General features: G+C 34.2%; 7 protein-coding genes across 8 annotated transcripts; 3 read left to right on the top strand and 4 right to left on the bottom strand.

The window, feature by feature from the left end:
• The first annotated feature begins 142 nt into the window (after positions 1-142).
• Positions 143-3,413, top strand: LOC135843796 (trehalase-like). Its single transcript, XM_065361815.1, has 9 exons — positions 143-472; positions 668-1,083; positions 1,219-1,454; positions 1,610-1,734; positions 1,837-1,973; positions 2,101-2,267; positions 2,373-2,568; positions 2,774-2,970; positions 3,062-3,413. The coding sequence occupies exons 1-9, from the start codon at positions 360-362 to the stop codon at positions 3,176-3,178; spliced, it is 1,704 nt and encodes a 567-aa protein (XP_065217887.1). The 5' UTR covers positions 143-359; the 3' UTR covers positions 3,179-3,413.
• A 545-nt stretch (positions 3,414-3,958) lies between these two features.
• LOC135843863 (uncharacterized) lies at positions 3,959-5,055 on the bottom strand. 2 transcript variants are annotated; one of them, XR_010558394.1, is made up of 4 exons: positions 4,831-5,055; positions 4,320-4,627; positions 4,171-4,242; positions 3,959-4,054 (listed from the first exon to the last, which is right to left on the bottom strand). XR_010558394.1 is itself a non-coding variant. In XM_065361905.1 (3 exons), the coding sequence occupies exons 2-3, from the start codon at positions 4,625-4,627 to the stop codon at positions 4,239-4,241; spliced, it is 312 nt and encodes a 103-aa protein (XP_065217977.1). In that variant the 5' UTR covers positions 4,831-5,054; the 3' UTR covers positions 3,959-4,238. The 2 variants fall into 2 exon arrangements, 1 of the variants encoding a protein (XP_065217977.1); XM_065361905.1 differs by having other exon boundaries at positions 3,959-4,242; positions 4,831-5,054.
• Positions 5,056-5,397: 342 nt separating this feature from the next.
• Positions 5,398-8,446, top strand: LOC135843805 (uncharacterized). Its single transcript, XM_065361825.1, has 7 exons — positions 5,398-5,638; positions 5,759-5,855; positions 5,969-6,080; positions 6,155-6,252; positions 6,348-6,528; positions 6,622-6,887; positions 6,979-8,446. The coding sequence occupies exons 3-7, from the start codon at positions 6,000-6,002 to the stop codon at positions 7,862-7,864; spliced, it is 1,512 nt and encodes a 503-aa protein (XP_065217897.1). The 5' UTR covers positions 5,398-5,638; positions 5,759-5,855; positions 5,969-5,999; the 3' UTR covers positions 7,865-8,446.
• Positions 8,447-8,708: 262 nt separating this feature from the next.
• Positions 8,709-10,951, bottom strand: LOC135843837 (phosphoribosyl pyrophosphate synthase-associated protein 2). The gene is made up of 7 exons (XM_065361869.1): positions 10,558-10,951; positions 10,261-10,380; positions 10,057-10,166; positions 9,800-9,978; positions 9,442-9,729; positions 9,206-9,352; positions 8,709-9,121 (listed from the first exon to the last, which is right to left on the bottom strand). The coding sequence occupies exons 1-7, from the start codon at positions 10,638-10,640 to the stop codon at positions 8,963-8,965; spliced, it is 1,086 nt and encodes a 361-aa protein (XP_065217941.1). The 5' UTR covers positions 10,641-10,951; the 3' UTR covers positions 8,709-8,962.
• A 359-nt stretch (positions 10,952-11,310) lies between these two features.
• On the bottom strand, positions 11,311-13,463 carry LOC135843830 (peptidyl-prolyl cis-trans isomerase sig-7). Its single transcript, XM_065361856.1, has 8 exons — positions 13,252-13,463; positions 13,050-13,182; positions 12,865-12,969; positions 12,631-12,783; positions 12,461-12,557; positions 12,120-12,361; positions 11,849-12,050; positions 11,311-11,762 (listed from the first exon to the last, which is right to left on the bottom strand). The coding sequence occupies exons 1-8, from the start codon at positions 13,319-13,321 to the stop codon at positions 11,451-11,453; spliced, it is 1,314 nt and encodes a 437-aa protein (XP_065217928.1). The 5' UTR covers positions 13,322-13,463; the 3' UTR covers positions 11,311-11,450.
• A 60-nt stretch (positions 13,464-13,523) lies between these two features.
• On the bottom strand, positions 13,524-20,051 carry LOC135843846 (uncharacterized). The gene is made up of 8 exons (XM_065361882.1): positions 19,607-20,051; positions 19,384-19,501; positions 19,102-19,251; positions 18,779-19,012; positions 18,541-18,672; positions 18,303-18,475; positions 18,138-18,199; positions 13,524-13,661 (listed from the first exon to the last, which is right to left on the bottom strand). The coding sequence occupies exons 1-8, from the start codon at positions 19,756-19,758 to the stop codon at positions 13,600-13,602; spliced, it is 1,083 nt and encodes a 360-aa protein (XP_065217954.1). The 5' UTR covers positions 19,759-20,051; the 3' UTR covers positions 13,524-13,599.
• LOC135843853 (uncharacterized) lies at positions 15,266-17,823 on the top strand. The gene is made up of 4 exons (XM_065361893.1): positions 15,266-15,453; positions 15,871-16,108; positions 16,218-16,354; positions 16,449-17,823. The coding sequence occupies exons 1-4, from the start codon at positions 15,349-15,351 to the stop codon at positions 16,593-16,595; spliced, it is 627 nt and encodes a 208-aa protein (XP_065217965.1). The 5' UTR covers positions 15,266-15,348; the 3' UTR covers positions 16,596-17,823.
• Positions 20,052-21,049: the final 998 nt, after the last annotated feature.

Raw genomic sequence — 21,049 nt, 5'->3', positions numbered from 1 at the left:
AGTGGACGGTGAAACCGGTTTCTTTCAACTTCCCTGACCTCGATGGAAACCGAAAACATAGGTACCGGTACCGTCACTCAGAAAATTCTACAGATGAACTGCGATAATTTTTTTCAATTTAAAATACGTAGGTATCGACTCGAAATACGCAAATTGTACCAATAATTTCATACGATATGACCGTTGGTTAATTATCGCAGAAGCGGCGAGACGAAAATAAATTTGTTAACTTTGACCAGCAGCAATTAAGTAAAATATTATGTGTAGCGCGAACGCGAACGCGAACGTTCATTATATTCCCATTAAATGAACCGTCTTATTGTTGTTGTACCTTTGCAGTGTGATACTTGGTGTTCGCTATGTTCGCGGAAATACTTTTGATATCGCTAGTGTGTAATTTTAATAACCAAATTTTCGCCTATAATCCTAATTTATTACAAGATGTAAAAGACTGCGTTCCGGATTGTGACAGGTGAGTTGAAAGGCAGCGTACGAATAAAATACCTACCTACTATAAGTACGAGTATAAACTCGCAAACAATGAATGATGTTGATGTTGATGATAATGATAAGAAGTAAATCTCGTTGCGAAACACTCTATTATACTATCTGATATGTATGGTTAATACGTACGTATAAATATGAGCTAAACTCGATATTATTCTAGCAAAATATTCTGCCAAGGAGATCTCTTGCACGATGTGCAAACATCGAGAATATTTTCCGACGGCACCGTATTCGTGGAGAAACAGCTGCGGTATCCGGAAAAAGACGTAATTGATAAGTACACGAAATTGAAAAAGAAACACGGCGGACGTACTCCGGATGCGGATACGTTGATGAAATTTGTAGACGAGAATTTCGCCAACGACTCGCTGGATACTTGCGAGCTACCGGACCACAAAGTCGAGCCTTCGATCATCGACAAGGTCGATCCCAAGTATCGCGATTGGCTTTTACGACTGAATGAAATTTGGTTAGAATTGGCCGGACGCATAAACAAGGACTGTAAAGATAGACCGGAGCTGCATTCTTACATGTACGTGCCCAACAGATTCATAAAAGCTGGCGGTCGATTCACAGGTATAATATAATGATGATTGATGATGAATGAACAGCTGACTAGAAGGCTTAGAAGCTGGAGAGATTTGCCCTACACTTGTATAGGTACCTTACCTATGTATCATACGAAGAATTTCTTTTGTTTTCTCCTCGCAGGTACTTATTATTGGGATTCGTACTGGATCATTAAAGGATTACTGGTTTGCGACATGCACGAATCTGCCAGAGGTATAGTAGAAAACATCGTCTATCTGATAAATAAACACGGCCATATGCCAAACGGCAACAGAATTTACTACCTGCAAAGGTCTCAACCGCCCATGCTCATACAAATGGCAGCTTCCTATTACGAGGCTACTAAAAATGCGACTTTTATCAGAAACAACTTGGCTGTAAGTTTCTACATAATTATCTTACTCGTTATGTATTATTCAAACTTGTATAGGTATAACATCGTGATGGAGGGAAAAAAAAGTTAATCGAAAGAATTATACAAAAGTTAACTACAGTACAACGCTTTCAACTTGGTAACATTTTTTAAAAACAGGCCTTTGAAAAAGAATTCGAATGGTGGCACAAAAATCGCGCCATAGACGTGGAAAAGGATGGCAAAAAATACAAGATGCTTCGATACAAATCAATTAGCTGCAGTCCTCGTCCCGAATCTTATTAGTATGTATAAACATTTCAAGGAAATAATAACGAATTAAAACTTTTTTCATTAAAAGTTCCACCTAAAACATTGTAGAATATTAATGACTCGTTTCTACGCAGCGAAGATTACGAACTCGTTAAAAATATCACCGACGAAAAAGAACGGGCGAGAATTTTCACCGGAATCAGATCGGCTACCGAATCAGGTTGGGATTTTTCCAGCAGACATATGCGAGGTCCAAATAATTCTAAACGAGGTGAGTACGAGTACGTCTAGGTACCTACATAGTACATATCTACGAGTATTACCTACCTAATCGAGTAGGGCAATAATTCTACGGATCATTTCGACGATAATACTCGAGTGTTTAAATTCGAGCACAGGCACTCTACGAGATATGGACTCGCAGAATATGATTTACGTCGATTTGAACAGCATCATGCATTCCAACATTGCGTATTTGAGTAAATGGCACGAAGAATTCGGCAACAAATCCAAAGCGCAACGTTACGAAAAAATAGCAAATTACATGAAGGATTCTATAGAGCATGTAAAACATAAATAATCACTTCTTATCTTTTTCAAATACCTATGTAGGTATGTAGGTACTTTAAAAAACTTTACTACACTCGATTATTTACACGATACGACGCAGATATTATGGAACGAAGAAGCTGGAATATGGCAAGATTTCGATCTGATTACGAATAAACACAGAAACTTTTTCTTCGCCAGTAATTTAACCCCATTATGGAGCAAATCTTATAAAAATGAGACAAAAATCGATCGAGCGATAGACTATTTGAAAAAACACAATATCATAACCGAAGATTTGCAACCAAAGTACTATGGTAAGCGAATAATTGTTGTTTAAATTAGAACTACCTTACGCATCTCTATAGTTACGTAGGGTATACTACCCGAATTGATGTTTTTTGAAAAAATTCATCAGCATCGTTCTAACGTGTAATACCCTAAAGCACTTCAATTCTTAGATCTAGTCAACTCAACGTAGTAAGACTTCTGTCTAAAAATTGTTGTTTTTTTTTTCTTCAGGTGTACCGACAACCACTGATAACACAACGCAACAATGGGACTTCCCTAATTGCTGGGCTCCGTTACAATCATTCATTATTCAAGGATTGGAAAAAAGTAATAATCCAACCGCCGAAAGAATAGCGTACAATTTAGCTCGAGCTTGGATAAAAACAGCATTCGAAGGTTTTCAGAAAGGAAATCAAATGTACGAGAAAGTAAGTTCGATGACATTTCAATTTTCATATATGTAATAGACTATATTCTTTCTTCAAATTGGTAATCCCCTCCCCCTCTCGCCACTCAAAGTATAGCGCGATAGAGCTCGGAAGTAGCGGCGGTGGTGGAGAATATGAACCTCAAACTGGCTTCGGATGGACTAATGGGTTCATATTTGATTTATTCAACACATGGAGAACGTTTTAAACTTCAAGCCGAGAACGCAATATTTACTGCAATATTAATATTAATATTAAATCTGAAAAAGTAAATTACCGAGCAGTTTATTCCGAAAGTAATCACTATATTAAATTAAGGCTGTAAGTCTTGCGTGTGTATAACTGCATTATACACTTCTCCTATTTTATTAGTGAAAACCTTCCAAGATGAAAATGAATACCTTCTATCTAACCTTTACACTAAATACATCTTCTATCTCGTATATGTACTAGGTAATTATATTTTCATTTTAGGTAAATGTCAAATCCAATAAATGAATAGTACACTTCACCTATCAATAATAAGTACCTATTGATACAACATTCTGTCGCCTTAATCAATTTTGTCGAATAAGTAGATACAACAATAATTGATCGCAGCAAAATTCAACGATCTGCTGAGATGTAGAAAAAAAACATGGTCAGGAATACGAATTGCAAACCTCAAAATCAACTTCTGATACATGAAAAATTCTGGCAACAGTGAACTACCTTTATGAAAATAGGCACAAGCACGCCAATTTTGATTTTTTAGTCATTTTACGATTCCCATTTCGTATGCAAATAAAGGTCAACAGCAACCATAATGTTGAAATTCAACAACCAGTCAACATGAAGTATATTCAAAGCTGTCAACTGGACACATTGCACGTCTAAAGACAAATTAAGTAAAGTATCTGCGTCTGTGCGCATCCTACATAATTATTTTATCAATATCATTCATCATTGAAAACTTTCCAAAATAAAAATTAATAACAAAATACTAACCTTTACATTTAATACATCTTTTATTTCGTACTAGGTAATTATATTTTCATTTTCGGTATCAAATCCAATAAATGAGTGGGACAAATGGACAATTAATCTATCAATAATAACGATAAAACAATTTATGATCAATTTTAACGAATACGACAATTGTTCGCAGTAAAATTTAACGATCTGCGAATTGCAGAAAACAGCACGGTCAAAAATACGAACCTCAAATCGACTTGGTGCACGTGAAACATTCACTCTTCAATTCATCCAATATTCGAGACTCGGAACGATCAACTAAATAATGAAATTTCATTACTAAACATCGCAAAAAATACAACTTATCGCGCAAGTTTAGGGAGTATTCTAATTACCTTTTTGTCTCCGTATACGAGTCAAAAGCTTGAGTGAATTTTTTTTCGACTACGTCCAAAGCTTTTTTAAGTTCGGAAATTCCTTTTTTGAATACTTCGGTAACATTATAGCCTGGTTTTACTTTCAATCTGACGTATAGCACGTTTTCAGTCGGGTGTCTAATGGTGTAAGCGCAGAATTCGGTCTCGGGCATTTTATCTAAGATGTAAGCGAGAAGTGTTCCTAATGTGTGATCTTCATTTTCAAGTTTGAAGTTTCTTAACCTTTTCGGTTCGTTATCTTCGTCCATAGCTTCTTCGTCAACCATCTGGAAAAATAAAGAGTACAATGCGCATTATAAACTTATTTCTCCTAATTGTTTTTCTGAGATAGTGTATGCGTGTATCGTTCGTTTTCAGAATTCGATGCGTTGATTGCTGTACTTGGATTTGATGCTTTTAATAAGCGTGTTTTGTGAGAAAAATGAAAAGTAATCAACAGAGAACGTATAACTGATAAGAAATTACCTACCTTTAAAGATGACAAAATCTAGCTTGAATTACACTATTTGAGTGCAGAAAGAAAATTTCAAATGAATCTGTCAACTTCACACGCAAAATAATTGAAAATGCTCGTCAAAAACTCAAAATTCTACAATTTTTACCAAAAAAAATACTTAAAAACGTGCTTTAAATTTTTATCTATTTCTGATTTCACAATTTTAGTTCGTTTCATCGTCTTATCGTCTAAGTATAAGTACCAGAAACGGAGCAATCTTTGGTGCGCGCGCACATGAATGACGGCAGGTAAGGTAATTTTCTGATTTATCATGTTTGTAACACTTTCGATGTTTTATACTAATACTAGATTTTCTTAAAATTCTGATTTCTGATGATGCTCATTTATTATAACACGAAAAAGTATAAAAGGGAGAATAGAGAGTGACGTTGATGAAGCCGCTAATTAAATAATATAAATACATAAAAATAATTGATAATTTTTCGTACTGATAAGGCAGGTGATTTTCGCAATTCTCAATTAGCAACATTGTTTCGCATTCTCGTTGATTTTCGTTCGTGTTCGGACACTTTCGTTCTGGCTGAAATCAATCATTGTTCTTCTGATAAATGATAATGGCTAGCTCTGATTAGCGATTCAGAAATTAATTTTTGTTTTTTTTAAACTAATATAACTAATTAGATTACATTTCTGCGTATTTTAATGGGTTATTGTGAATACTGAAACTCTATTTAGACGTGAGACAGCTCAAGTTTCGGGAAACACCGTCCGTAATTAGCGACGAATGATCATCGAGTCGTAGTTTTCATTTCTCAAAAAGGTTAGAAATATTCCTTTTCTTACGCTTCAGAAATTGATGTATTTCAATTTCATGTTTGAGGATCATTTCCTAATTATTTTCACGGTTTCGTATCTCATTTTTTTGTATTTTGTTTTGTAGTTCGCATAATGTTGACTGTAAACATGATGACTTGAATGCAGTCAATAAAGAAGCTAGCATCGGAGAAAGAAAACACATTTCTTCCTATCAATTCAAAGTGAGCAAGTTTGTTTAGATTTTCTCTGAAATTTCGACAATCTTTTCAAATAATTAATAAAGATAACGAACGTACCAGTAGCTATTTTTAATAGACGTTTGTATTGTGAACAGTTAATGACAAAAATTTATTGGACATCCGAGCATGGACGAAGTCAAAGTAATACAGCAGAAAGACCTCGAAAAATGTTCCGATTGTTCCATCGATATGCCCCATATGTGTCAGGTACATACAAATACACAAAGTAGTTTGGCTCGGACGTGTTGAAATTTATATGCAAAACTATACGTTTGTTTCAGAACGAAGCGACTTTTTATAAACAAAAACCCTTCTCAAGTAACACGAGATGTCCATCTCAGTCGTCGAGTATTAGTTCAAATTCTGGCGATATATGCAGGTGAGTGGTGTCATTAGATTTATTCTAATCGAGCGCTGCTGCTGAATATTGGTTATATCGGTTATATCGGTGTTTCATGAGATATTATTCCTTAGAATATGCCATTGCGAAGGAGCACCGGATTTACCCTTGATTACGCCCTGTTATTGCTCTGGATCACTGAGATATGTTCATCAGACATGTTTACAACAATGGATCAAATCGTCTAACATACGGAACTGTGAATTATGTAAATTCCAATTTATAATGCAAACAAAGGTGAAACCTTTCAACGAGGTAGGTGTAAAATTTGGTGGTTTTTTCACATTCAAACGAACCGAGATTAACGAAATGTTGATGTTTTGGTTTTGATTACTATTTTGTTTTCAGTGGGAGTATTTAGAAATGACCGGCTTGGAACGTAAAAAATTACTTTGCGCGATGTTATTTCATATTATTGCGATGACTTGCGTGTGTTGGTCTTTATACGTGCTGATTGATAGGACTCTAGATGAAGTACAAAAAGGCCATCTCGAATGGCCCTTCTGGACTAAACTTATCGTCGTCGGAATTGGATTCATGGGTGGTATTGTTTTCATGTACATCCAATGTAAGGCTTACTTCATTCTGTGCCAGCGTTGGAAGGCTTATAACAGGTATCATTCGGTATTTGTAATTCGACGAAGATGGTGCTTAAGAAGATAGTGTAATATCTTTACTACGTCTTCGTATGTTTTCACTTTTCAGGGTAATATACGTTCAAAACGCTCCCGAAAAGAACACTTCGATTCCGGACCGAGACACGAACGAAGCTAGTTGCTCGTTCAAGCGCACCGATTCGAGTAAACGAAGCTCGGAAAATATGCCGGAAACGAGTTGCATCGATATCAAAGGCGTAAGAAACCTGCATATATTTTTTAGCGAAGAAAATCAAATCCGTTTGCATCGAAATGACAGGCTATCGGAGAACAGAGCCGCGTTAATGCAAAACGAGCAATATGCTAATTGCAAAGAAGTAATGAATAACGGGACGAAAATGGACAAAGGAGGTCACAAGTGCGGAAACACCTCGTTACACATTCAGATTGGTAACATGGATTGCAATCGAGCCGTAGATCGACCTTCTTGTAACGCCAATTCAAACCAATCTGACGCGAAAATCTACGGCGGCGCTCTTTGCCCTTCGGATTTGAACGTCAATCGACTGCCAGAATGTGATAATAAGGAGAAATTTCGAAACGAATTCAAAAGCGACCAATCGGTCGTGAAATTACAAATCAAGAAGGCCGAAATTGTCATCGAATTCGGAGAGAATTCGAACGCTGTCAAATGCGCCAGTAAAACTGAGCCCACTGCTCGGCCTGCGCACAAAGAAATCCAACCATCTTTCGACGCCAGATACGATTCTAACTGCGCGGGATTAGCTATCTCTCCGAGACGGAAATTCAGCTCCGAAGAATACCTGGATTGCGACAAAGTTGCCAATGAATCCAACGAATCGCCCACCAGTCGATTATTAATTAACGAAGATAAAGTTCCTCTCAACGTCTTCAAAGAAAAATCTGTATTGAAAGATTGGAAAAGTAGCGAAGATTTGGTAGGTGTTGGTAAGAGTGCCGATCTAAAGTTTTAAATTTTATAGGTTTTTTATACGTAAATTCGTGCTATTTTTTTTCTTTTTGTATTAGTTCTTTTACTGTAAACAAATTCATAATAATTTTTAAGAATACCGTTTTTGTTTTTGTTTTTTTTTTCAATCATTATTTTTAAATTTGCCGACATTTTACTGTATTAAGTGAGAATTTTAGTGCTGTTTAACGTATGTACGTACTACGATGGTTTTATGATTCAACATCAGGAAAAAGGAAGAACGATAACGTGTACTTAAAATGATGTGATATTTTAGTTATAATCTGACAGTTCCCATTATTCGATTAAGTATTTCAATTTTTCAACATTTTCATCGATATATTATATAAAATTTAAATATTTTGTATAAATATTTTATATATATCTATTACATGTATAATCCGCTATAACCATGTATATTGTACCTTATTGTTTTAAATTTTATCATTTTTTCATTTTCATTAAAATTACGTCACATGGATTGCGGTTTAACGATGAGCGTAAATTTGATCCAAATATGAAATATGTACGTTGTACAATTTATACGATTGTAATTTTATAACATGATGCGACTGAGTCGATTGAAGTTGATGTGTTTGTTTTTTCAGAATAATCGATTCTTCTCGTGCATGTACATACCTAAATGATAGGTACCTACTACCTAGACCTACGAACATCGTATGTACTCGATAGTCTTTTATAAAGATAGGACCGAATTCCTTCATCTTCATCAGTCTGTTTTTGAGAGCCTCCTTTGTTTAATCAAACAGCTGATTTTGTTTTGGGATCATCGTCGTCGTCGTGAATCAGTAAATATATCGCCGCCCACATGCGAAGAAAAAAACTGATCGTTGAAATAAAATTTTATTTTGAAGTGAATAAACGCGAATAAGAGTATAAAAAATCTAACAATAGTTGGACACAGAACTAGATATTTGATTCTCTAGGTACATTTATACGCCTTCGATGCGTGCATTGTAAATACATAAATTGCACGTTCCGATTTAAATTTGAACAGAATATTAACGTACGAAATGGAAAAATTTCAAAAGTTTAGACTAGTACGAAAGTGCAATTGGAAAAATATGTACTCCTGCGGATATTAATCCTCCAACGTAACGTTTTTAAACAAATACGACATTGATTCTTTGTTGTGAATACGCCTAATGGCTTCCGCCAGCAGTATACTGATGTCGACAGTTTTTATTTTATGGCACTGCATTTTTTGTAATTCGTGAGGTATCGTATTAGTTACAACAACCTACAAAAATGAAAAACACTCGTTAATAATGTCAAAAATCAATCGTAATCGTTATTCAGAAGTCAAACAACTATTATAGCGAACCTCATCAATGGGAGAATCTTCGATTAATCTCGGAGCATCGGAAGATAACAATCCGTGCGTAGCCATAACATAGATTTTGTAAGCTCCGCGTTCTTTCAACACTTCAGCGGCAGCTACAAATGATTCTACATCATCCACCAAATCATCCTGAATTTCAAATTTGGGTATTACTCGTTTGAATCGAGACGCCCACTAGGCGGAGGCGATGTTTACAAATCACAGAACATGCGACTTACCACGATTATAGCTATTCGGCCTCCAACATCGCCGACAACATTAATGGGTGGTTTTTCTTTGGGAAGATTGGAAGGCACAACAGGCATACCGATATCCATAGTAAAACAATGGGGATTACCGGACCCAGCGGGAGGAGAGTAACGTCCGTCGACCATATCGGACTCGGATTCTTTCTGTTCGCCGTGAATGACCGCTATGCCTAAATGCAAACGTTCGGCGTAAGAAGTAGCTCTCTTGGCAGAGCCTGGATTTCGTGCAACTATCACTGCGTTACGGTAATCGGGAATCTACACAGCGTATTTTCTTTTTCTTTCAATCAATCCAAAAACACGACTTTGTAATCGCAATTACACTTACGCTATCTTGAATGTATTGCAAAAGAAACGGCGACGCCCTCAAATTATCGACAGGGCAGTCGAAGAATCCTTGGATTTCTTTTTGGTGTAAATCCATCGTAATAACGTGAGTTACTCCGGCATTGACGATCATTTTGGCAAGCAGTTTCGATACGATACTTCCTCGTTTACGCATTTTTGCTGTAAAAAAAATGACCCGATCATTAGCGAACATCGCAATTGAACGGTGATCAGGGCTGCAAAAGGTTTGAAACTTACATTGTTTACAGTACGGTAAATAAGGAATAACGCCCACGATATTTTTCGCCGAAGATGTTTTGCATGCGTAAGCCATTATCAAAAGTTCCATAATATTGTTGTTTACATCCCTGAAAAGAGAAACGAACAAGATTTCAGTAAATTTATACGCGACTGCGATTTTGGCACCGAGGGTGTCGTACTTGTACAGAATACAAAACTAACTTTGTTCCTGTTTGCAAGATGTAGACATTTTTCTCACGCACAGATTCGCCGATTTCAACAACAGATTCGCGATTCGACTTACTGTAGACGGAGCACGCAGCCACTTTAATCCCCAATCGTCTGCAAGCAAGAGGAACGGTTTAACAGAAACATAATAATACAATTTACACACGCAAAAACAAGGAGAAAGACTACAGTTGGTTCCGAAATGGATAAAACATATCTTGGAACGTTCCGACGAAAACTTTGTACTATTTTTCACACAATATTTAAAGTTTGAAATGAAAATGTCTTTACTCTGTAATTAAATTGGTCATCTCGGGGTGCGAATTTCCGCTCAGGAGAATGATATCAGTTGGAGCTGGGCCGTTCATATTCATTTTCAATGGATTTAGGAAACTTCAAACGATGGATAAAACGTACACTTCGATCTCTTCGATCATTCGATTTCAAAATAGTTTATAAAGATAATAATATGACACAAATTCACTTTTCATAAGCAAGTATTAATTACTGTTCGACTATTTTCTGAGAGAAAAAGAAACCGCAATACATTATTTTACACCGTAATGAAACTATTATCGTCAATCAATAATTACGGATAATTATCGTTGTCGATAAGCAAAACGGAAAAAGAGAAAATAGTGCAGAAAGAAAGACGTAAAGAAAGCTCGAGCTTTGGTTATCTAAAAAAAATTATCATTCGAACTTTTGAACTCGTGAATTGAACTTTGAATTGAACGAGTTTGATCGTGATTATTTTACAGTACAATTTTTGGGTTTTGCTCTTTACTGTAATTACGAATTACGATTGAAAAATTACCGCCTTTAAAAATTTCCAAAAGTTGATCGATGAAAATAAAAAAGGTTTGAGATTTTCATTTTATCAGCTCATTTGTAATTCAAGATGTTTTTAAAATAGTAAATAGTTGATCGAATTCAATTTTGAAGACTGAATTTCAATACCTAGTCCTAATCATTGTGAAAATATAAAATCTACACACATACGCTACACGCTGTATAGTAGTAGGAACATGGAATGAGACGATGTTTCAAATTGAATAGAATATTTTCATTGAAAAATCACAACTTCAAGTACACAAAACTTATTTTAGTTATTTTCAAACAAAAAACAAACACATAAGTACATCGTGAATTTAGAAAATCAAAAATGTGTTCACTATCACTATTCATCTTCTATCTCTGTGCCTCGCATGTTTGTCACTTCTACGTTTCTCCTCTCGTTTATCGTTAGATCTATACCGATATTTCGACTTTTTCCCGTGATCTCTGCTTCTCGATCGATGTCGTGATTTGGAGTGGTATCGTTGTTGGGATCTGCTGCGCGAACGACGCTTTCGCCTGTCTTCTTGGTCAGTTTTAGATCCGTGATTGTTACGCGAACTTCTGTCAGGGCTCCTCGAGTATCTTCTTTTGAACCGATCACCTCGATTTCTAACACCTTCTTCATTCCGATACTTCTTATTTACTTCTTTTTTATCCTATAAAATATATAATAGAAATAAGACAGTATGAAAAGTATTACGATAAGTAATAGTACTCGTATTTCAATGAAACGTAAACTCACATCAAAATAATCGATTCCTCGTCCTTTTCCTCTCCATCTCATTTTTGCTACACTCTGACTGAAATCTACGTGTATTCTGCGATCGTCAATGAGAACGTTATCCATTTTCAAATAGGCATCTTCGCAAGATTTCTTATTATCGAATTCGATAAACGCGTACTGCAAAGAGTCTCCAGATTCTTTATCTCGTATCACTTCGCAGCTGTTGAAAATATTTTCGTTACGATCGCAATCATCGAGTCATCGTAATGAAAAAGACTGTTATTATTACCTTACGATTGTACCGAATCTACGGAAAATCATTTCCAAATCTTCGTCAGTAGTAAGCGGATTCAATTTACACACAAATAAAACATTCTCGGGGGGAGCTATGTCTTTATCGGGTATATCTCCGACGATTTCTAAAATGGTTGCTCGAGCTTCAGCTTCTTGTTCAGCTTTCATTTCTTCTACTTCTGCCATAGAAATATTGGCATCGTCGAATATTTCTTCATCAGCAGCCAATCGATCGGTCTAAACACACAGTAATTCGTACAGTTACAGTTATTCCAAACACCAGAGCACATTCACTCGCTAGATGTACATAATAATAACAGCATTCGATCAAATTACCTGCAAAATTTCGGCAGTCGGTTCGGGCGAATAATCCGGATAACATATGCCTGGAATGTCGTCGTAAGGATCTTCCAAGATGACAGTATGCGTGATTCTGTAGCATACGTTTAAAAAAGCGGATTAGGTGCTTCTTTTGAATCTAAATTAGTTAATTCTACAAAACAAACCTAATATCTTGATAAGGTCGATTTTCATGATCGCAAACTGCCTCGTTCAATTTCAACAAAACTTCCAATCCTTCAGTAATTTCACCAAAAATAACGTGTTCATCCAAAGAATACAGATCTGGGGCCAACGTTATAAAAAATTGAGATCCAACTCTAGAAAGAAGAATCTTATTTTTACAAAACAATACAAACGTAACTAATTCACGAAAAACAACTGTTGTTGGAAACACTTACAAATTATCACCGCAGTTCACCATAGATACTAATCCAGCTCTGTCGTGTTTCATGCGTGGTAGTTTTTCGCCACTAAAATATTTTCCTTGTTCGCCTTTCAAATGCCTGCAGAGAACGAAATTACAATTAAAACTCGTAGTATGGTTTCTCGGCTAATAAATAACTACGGTAAGTAAGGAAATTACATAAAAATTGATTCGCCGCCGCTTCCTGTTCCTGTAGGATCTCCAGTCTGTGCGATGAAATTACTTTGTATCGAATGAAACAAACAGAAGTGGTAATATTTTGATTTGCATAATTTCAGGAAATTCTTACAAGCTGAAATGTTGAAGATGATTGATTATTTAATAGAAGACAAAATTAGGAATTCAAAGCAATAAAACATACTTATGGGACGTTCATTTGTGAACAAATCTATGGTCATATCACCAACGGTGGTTTCCAATACGATTGCCATTTTTCTGAAGATGATGCCTCTTGGATTTCATAAGCCTCTCATTATGGCTGTCTATTGATGAATTCTCGTACAAAAAATTATGATTATAATTCGTGAAAGAAGAAAAACTAACCGTCCAAATTTACTTACATTTGAATTATTTCTTATCTCTGTTATGGTTGCTGAAAAACAAAACCCGGCATCTCCGGCGCCTAAAAAATGGATTGAGGAGTAAAACTAAAATGTTCCAATGTTCGGATGGTTATTGATTACGTTACGTTACGGTACGAAGCTGTACGTCATGGTACGGGCACGCTCACTCCGCCAAACTCCGCAGTTCGCACACTCTCACACTCTTGAGCTTGAGAAAAAATTAAAAATTAAAAATAAAAATAATAAAATAATGTATGAAAAAATGTTATTTTAATTGTCAAACGCCAAGCCAATTAGCCAAGCTTATGCTAAGGTGAACAGGTGAACTGGTCTGGTTAAGTAAGCCAGAAATTTTTTTTCAATTTTTCAATTATTTTGCTTTTGCCTTTGCCTTAGCCTTTGCGCATTATTTTATTGCCTATATAATTTTCGAATTTCGAACAAGGAACACGATCAAGGATCAAGGATTCAAAAATCTGAAATCACTATGATTGATCATTTGATCCTGATTTAGTTGATTGATTTTACAGTTACACATATTTTACATGAAAATGTTTCAAACAACGCAACGTTTAAATTAATTTAAAATGGTGTTTAGAATTTAGAACTAACAACAAAAACATGGGTTTTTACGCGTATACCGACTTGTTTTTTCTGTTTTTTGTTTTTACAAAAATCACATTTTTTTTCAAATTTTTTAGTCAGTTTTTGTTTGTATGTAGCCTATGTACGTATATAGGTACCTATTTCAATAATTATTCTATGGGGAAAAAGGTGATTGTAATGGAAAATTTTCAGTTTTTTAATTTCGAATTTTCGAACATCCTTAGTACTTTTCCTTCCATTACTTTTTTCTGAAAAAAAAAGTTTTTTTCGAACTCTGGAGGAACGCTAAGTATAGTTTTTTTGATAGAAAGAAGTTTCAAAAATGATGTTTCAGAAATCATTTACGAAGAAATAATATTGTGTTTTTGAAAACTGAAATCACATAAATAAAAGCGAAAAATGGATCGGCATCTAAAGTGTCTATTTAATCGACCAATGAAATGCATTGTTTACCTATTGTTTAGTCGTTTTGGGAATTATTGGGAACAGCTTTTGCCATTTGCACTCATGGATCATTTTTTGAATCGAACGGAAGTTAAGATAAGTAAGGTAGGTATGAAACCAACTAAAGATTAAACATCACCAGACCATTAAAAATTATTCGTATTTCCTAATTTTGATTCAAGGGCCTGATATTCTCGCAAGCTATGATTAATATCATTGGGGACCCTGTTCCTGTATTTTTGTCTCAGTATACGTACTTAATAAAGTTCTTATAAACGTGAATGACATTATGCTCGTGTGATCAATTCTATTCTGTACCTAAACCTAAACCTATCAAAAAATTGAAACTAAGACGTCAAAGTACCACAAAGAACAGAATCTTTTTCTATTTTTATTGCAATAAAATTGAGTGGTCTTCGTTTTCTCTCTCTTTTTATAGGTATTTTTATTTTAAAAGATAGGTAGGTACCATTAATTCTGAAAAGCTGTGTGACATGAGGGGTGAAATTACTATGAAGAATACGCATACTAGGAAATAGGTAGGTATTTTGATACGAATAAATAAATTTAAAAAAAAAACAATATGAAAAATTCCGATACAGATAGGTTTAGGAGTTTAAAAGTCTAACAGATGAAATTAGGAAACATCAAGTTCAATGGAAAATCTAAAAAACACTCGAGTGTCACAACAAACTTCCTCATAGAAATAAACCCCACGCAGTTCTCCAGCGCATGCGAATTTTTATCGATTAAGCGAATAGATAAATACCTTCTACTCTGATAGCTGGCTTACTTTTTTGTTTATTTGAAACATGGTTATAGTTTAATAAAGGCGTGATTTTAAAATGGACTCGGGACCTCAAGCTTTTGGTCTTGGACGAGTTTCTGGTCAAGTAGATTTTCAGCAATTTTTAAAGTCGAGGCCAGTACTAATACTCTTATTATGCTTGGTAAGAAAATAGTCTCTACATTCATCTCATTCCGCATCATGCAAACAATTTCACGTTGTTTATTTCGCTTTAGTAGTTTGTCAGCAAAATATTCTTGCAAGCGTGGCTATTCTTTATTTAATTTCCAAAATAATCACGTCGAACCATTTTTACAAATTATAAATTTAAGACCTTGAAATCAATTTTCGACTGTATGTCCAACAAACTCGACCTTGACCTATTTCTATCACAATTATTGATTACATTTATTTTGCAACAGGCCAAATGAAATTTATGACCGTCATTTGATTAAGAAAAAATGAAATCATAAAAGAACCCCGTAAAAAGCATTAAAAATAATCCCTGCCATTTCGTTGAAAATATACCTTTACCTACCTACTACCTATCTCACGTATAGATACTTGTTTTTGTTTTCAGAAATTCAGCATTATCGCATATTTTTGTATATCTCCCGGATCGAAAATTACAAATAAATATAATCAAGAAATATGTATTTATAGTGAAAACAAAGAGAGCACTTGTTATGTAGGTATGCAAGTCACCCTTTTGGGAATAGTCGAAGCTATCGTATTCTTATGCGCCGAATATTTTATGTGGAAATCATCATCAGTTAAGCATCGCAGAAGAATAATTAGAGCTGGATTAGGCATAGGAGGTACATATCTAGACCTACGCTTATGTTATATTTCACTATAGGTATCAAATCGAAAAAACAAAACCTCTTTCATTCGATCGATTTCAATTTTGTGATATAATTTGTTCAGGTGTCGAATGCTTTTTCTGCTTCATAGCATTTTTGTATATTTTCTTCACGTGGGTAGGAACCCCGGTGCCCAATAATGTGAGCACAGCAAATGCAAACTTCGCTATTTTGTTTATATTCTTGGATATATTCGCGTGGGTATGTATTTTTGGAATAAACTTTTTTTTTCTCGTTAACTTACGTTCTTGCTAACACACTTATATACCTATGTATTGATCGTGCACGCGTTTAGGGATATTTCACATTATTGGAATATCAACGTTTAGAAAAAGGAGTCGATCCGGAATTCATGGGCTCATTTGGGACTGAAGATGCTGCACAATTTAGTACCTACGCTGCCGAAGAAAATGAATATCAAGATCCAAACATTCCAAAATAAAATGGTTGTTCATCATGCTTGTTAGGATAAAAGCTGCACAATTTTTTGGTTAGTTGATTTATTATACCGGAATTATCGCTTCAATTCGAGGCTTCAATTAATAAATTATTATGCTTAATCGTCGAGATTTTGAAGAAAGAAAAGAAATTGAAATTAGCTATACTGTCCTATTATTTGTAGGTTGTTTCCTCATTATCTTCCTTATAATTCAACTTTTCTTGAAAGTTAGAAAAGCTGATACTATCCTCATCTATATAAGTAAGGTACCTACCTACTTACCTATATATTTTGTAAAAACTTGCAACGATATGTACCTATATCAATTAATTTTTTTTTCAAATTATCTTTTTATTACCTAACTTGTAACTTAATCAAATTCTCAAAATTTGAAAAAGTTTTTTCCCATCGTGTTTTCTTACTTTTATCCATTTCGATGAAATTCAGAACTAAGATCTCCGCATCTTTAGATAATAAAAAATGGAAACTTTATCCAAAATTTTTCCATTTTAAAATAATTCAGTTTATCGTGTTTTTTGCCATTTCAAATATCTACCTACCTAATTATATGTATCATTTTTAATTTATTTATCCTACCGCTATTTTAAAGCAAATATCTACAATGATTACCATGTACCATACAAGTATATTATTAAGCCAAGGGGGAGGGGTCAAATTTTTGTATACCTGCTGTAATTTGTGCCTCTGTGCCTTATTTATTCAAAAATTTCCTTTGTATCGAAAGGAGCTTTTTAGAAATTTGCGCATTTAGAAAGGTAAGTAGGAAATGGTTTTGAATACGTTTTGTCTCGCCATCAACAAATATCCTGTTTACGAGTTTCATTTTTTATCAAAAATAATTATTTTTAATGTTTTTTTTCCTGTTTTTTTTTTGTTATTCTGTTTATCATTTTTTGTGTTTCTTCATTTCTAAGTTTTTTTGTTGCTGTTTTTTGTATAAAATCTACATTATCATTATTGTTACAAAAATTATTTTCTTATAGAATTACTGTACTTTAACATACCTACGGAAGCGAAAGTGATAATCGTAATATAGTTAGATTTTTAATTTAAAATATCGTTGTAGTCATTTTTTCCAAGTGTTCAGAATAACGAGACAGTTTTTATTTGTTAAAATCAGATTACGTATTAATATAGGTAATTTGAAAGTCTGCTTGGATTATATTTTATGTATGCTTTTCATTATATATGTCGAACCTGTTTTGTCGAAGCAATTTTTTCTTTTCTTTTTTTTTTTTGAAATACCTACTTACCTTTACCTACAACGAGAGTTTACATTACCTATGTTAGATTTATCTGTAAGGTTGAAATATCAGAAATTTTAAAACTTATAATCAATCAGTACCTAACCAACTACATATCAGATCTGTTGTCTACGAAATTATCGTACCTACATCAATAAAAACAAATAATTTTTTGAGAATATTGTATGAGAATGAAATAATAATAAAAAAACAGTACATATTATAAATAGATAAGTATAAAATGTTACCTAAAAATATTTTATTTTAATTTAGAACAAACCTTTTCTGAACAATTCTATTTCAATTCCTTCCCAATGACTGCGCATATTTTTCGAGAAATACCTATACAAATGAAAGAAATAAAATGTACCTATGCATTTAGTAACAAAAAACAACCTTTCATATTACTCGATCGTTATACCTAGGTAGTAGGTACTCTACTTACTTTTCTTCGATGTATTGTAGCACAAGGTTTTCTTTTTCATTTAACCCATACCGAAGAAGATTCAAATTTGATTGTAGGATTTCTGGGTCATTTACACCCACAAGACAAGTGCAAGAGCCTGGTTGCTTCAAAGAATGATGAAGCGCTAATTTTCCCAATTCAACGTCGTTATTCTAAAAAAAATTCGATCAAATAAAAAATTGAAAATGTTACGGGTTATGTCGATTGGTTTACTAACTCTGCAATGTACAGCTGCAGAATGACAAATATCTTTCAGTTGTTGAGAAGCCGGGTGCCAGGCTGGCGGACCACAGTTTGACAGTAATCGCATTCCTATGCAACCTGCGTTAATGACAGCGACATTTTTAGACTGCAAATAATCATGCGAACACTACAATTACTTTGAATAGCTCCACCGAAAAGAAAAACACGACGAGAAAGAAAGAAATATCAAACACGTAGACGTAGATACGTACTTGAAATTTAGGCAAAAAATCTTGTAAAGAACAGTCAAATAGCGTGTCTCTGCAATACGTCAGAACACATTTGATCTGAACAGAACTTTTTTCGACGACTTCCCACAAGGTTGATATCGGATACCCGGATATTCCTATGAATTTGACTTTTCCAGCTTTCACCAGCGATTCCACAGCAGGTAAAGTTTCATTTAAAATTAAATCTTGAGACGATGCAAATTCAATATCGTGAACCTTTAAATCAATTTGCAAGTTTGCAATCGATAGCTTAAAATTAATAATGCAAAAAAAACAACAACTATTGACGATGAAACGGTTATTACAAATACAATATCCACTTTATCCAAATTTAAACGTTTCAAACTTTGTTCGAAGCTCATTTTAACACCCTTCGGTGAGAAGTCAAACTGATTTCCACAACGTCCAACTTTTGTCGATATGTAATAAGCATTTCGTGGAATTTCTTTGAGTGCCTGTAGATACAAAAATTACTTAATTGCGACGCATAAAATTACGAAAAAATCCCTATACTTGGACAGAAAAAGTTGTAATAGGTACGAAGAACCTATCGTATAATATGAACTTACCTTATGGGAGGTACTTACCGATCCCAAAAAAGTTTCTGCTAAACCTTTCCCATAATGAGGACCACCGTCAATAAAATTTATGCCACTTCGTATCGCATTCGTAAGAGTGGCCGTTGCGTTTTTTTGGTCATAATCTCTGAAAATTAAGGGGTTGTTCGACAGAAATAAGTAAGTACCTACTCGTATATGAAGTAGGTACCGATACATTATCAATAAATGGCATACTGCGTTAAAAATTCACCCATAAGTAAGAATTCCTCCAAATGCGCCACAACCCAAACTAATCTTAGAAATTTTCAAACCGGTGTCAGTGAAATCTTCATATGGCATCTTTTTCACATCCTCCTCGATATGAAAGCCTTCGATAAATGTGTTTGGAAATTCGAAATCCATTTTTGGAATGTAGGTACTTGCAGTATAACTCGAACACACGAACTCTGATTATAACTCCACTACTTTTATCGCAGCGAGTACAAGAAACAAAAATAAAATTTCTTATCGGATGCGTAAGTGAAATTATCTCAGTGCCTCAGCGGGGGTCCAAGTCCAAGGTTCATGAGTTTCATTCCATTAACTTCTACAAAGCGAAGCATCTTGACAAAATGTTTTTACTTTTGTGTTTTTTCATTTTTGAATTTTGTTACGTTTAAAAGCACACTTTTTCAACGAAAAAAAAAAAAAACATTGAAACCAGTTGACATTATTTTTCATGTTTTTAAAAATTTTTTCAGTTCCAGTTTTAAAATTTATAATTTATGTACAAAGTATTATAAATAATGAAATGATAGGTTAAGTTCTGCAGTCTGCACATAATATTTTGGTGCATCAATCGCAACTTTGAAGTTTGAGCTTTCAATTTCAAACAAAATAAAATTATATAATTACATGAGAAAATAAGAAAAAAGTCATATTGTATAAAAAACTCTGTTTAATTTAAAATACGGCATTACGGCTTTTTACACTTTTTTTTGTTTTTTTTTTTCTTTAAATTTTTCAGTTAGGTCGTCGACCGTATATAATGGACGAATAATTCAACGGTGAAAAAAAGACAAAATGTGACGGCTAGATTTTGGATGCAGAATCCAGGAAACGTTCTGCTCATGCGCCAAACATGACGCTTACGGTGCTGGTGGAGAGAGAGACGGTTCACTGGTTCAACCCACGTTCAACCAGTAAACCGTCTCTCTCTCCACCAGCACCGTAAGCTTCATGTTTGGCGCATGAGCAGAAGGTTTCCTGGATTCTGCACAGGGTTGTACAAAAACGTGTTTTTTTTAAAAAAAACAAAAAAAACGTTTTTTTTTGTTTAAAACGTTTTTTTTGTTTTAAAACAGTTTTTTTTACTTGTTTAAAACTATGTGTTTAAAACGCGTTTTAAACACGTTTAAAATGTGTTTTAAACACAAATACATTCGTTTTGGGTTCATCAGACATCAATTTTTAAGATGTGACGTCATAAAATAGCTATACAGCTCAAGAAATATTGAAAAATTGGAATCAAAACACAAAATTTGTCTCTAAAAATACTGTTTGTTCAATTTCACTTTTTTTCAACAAGAAATTAAAAAAAAACGTGTTTTTTTTAGGAAATTGGAGTTGAAAAAAAACACGTTTAAAACAAAAAAAAACACTGTTTTAAACGGTTTTAAATGGCCTTTTTTGTTTAAAACATCGTTCTGTTTTT

The sequence above is a fragment of the Planococcus citri genome, chromosome 1 (genome assembly GCF_950023065.1).
Source record: "Planococcus citri chromosome 1, ihPlaCitr1.1, whole genome shotgun sequence".
Classification (NCBI taxonomy): domain Eukaryota; kingdom Metazoa; phylum Arthropoda; class Insecta; order Hemiptera; family Pseudococcidae; genus Planococcus; species Planococcus citri.
The sequence above is the reverse complement of the archived record's forward strand: the minus strand, read 5'-3'. Positions and strand labels throughout refer to the sequence as shown.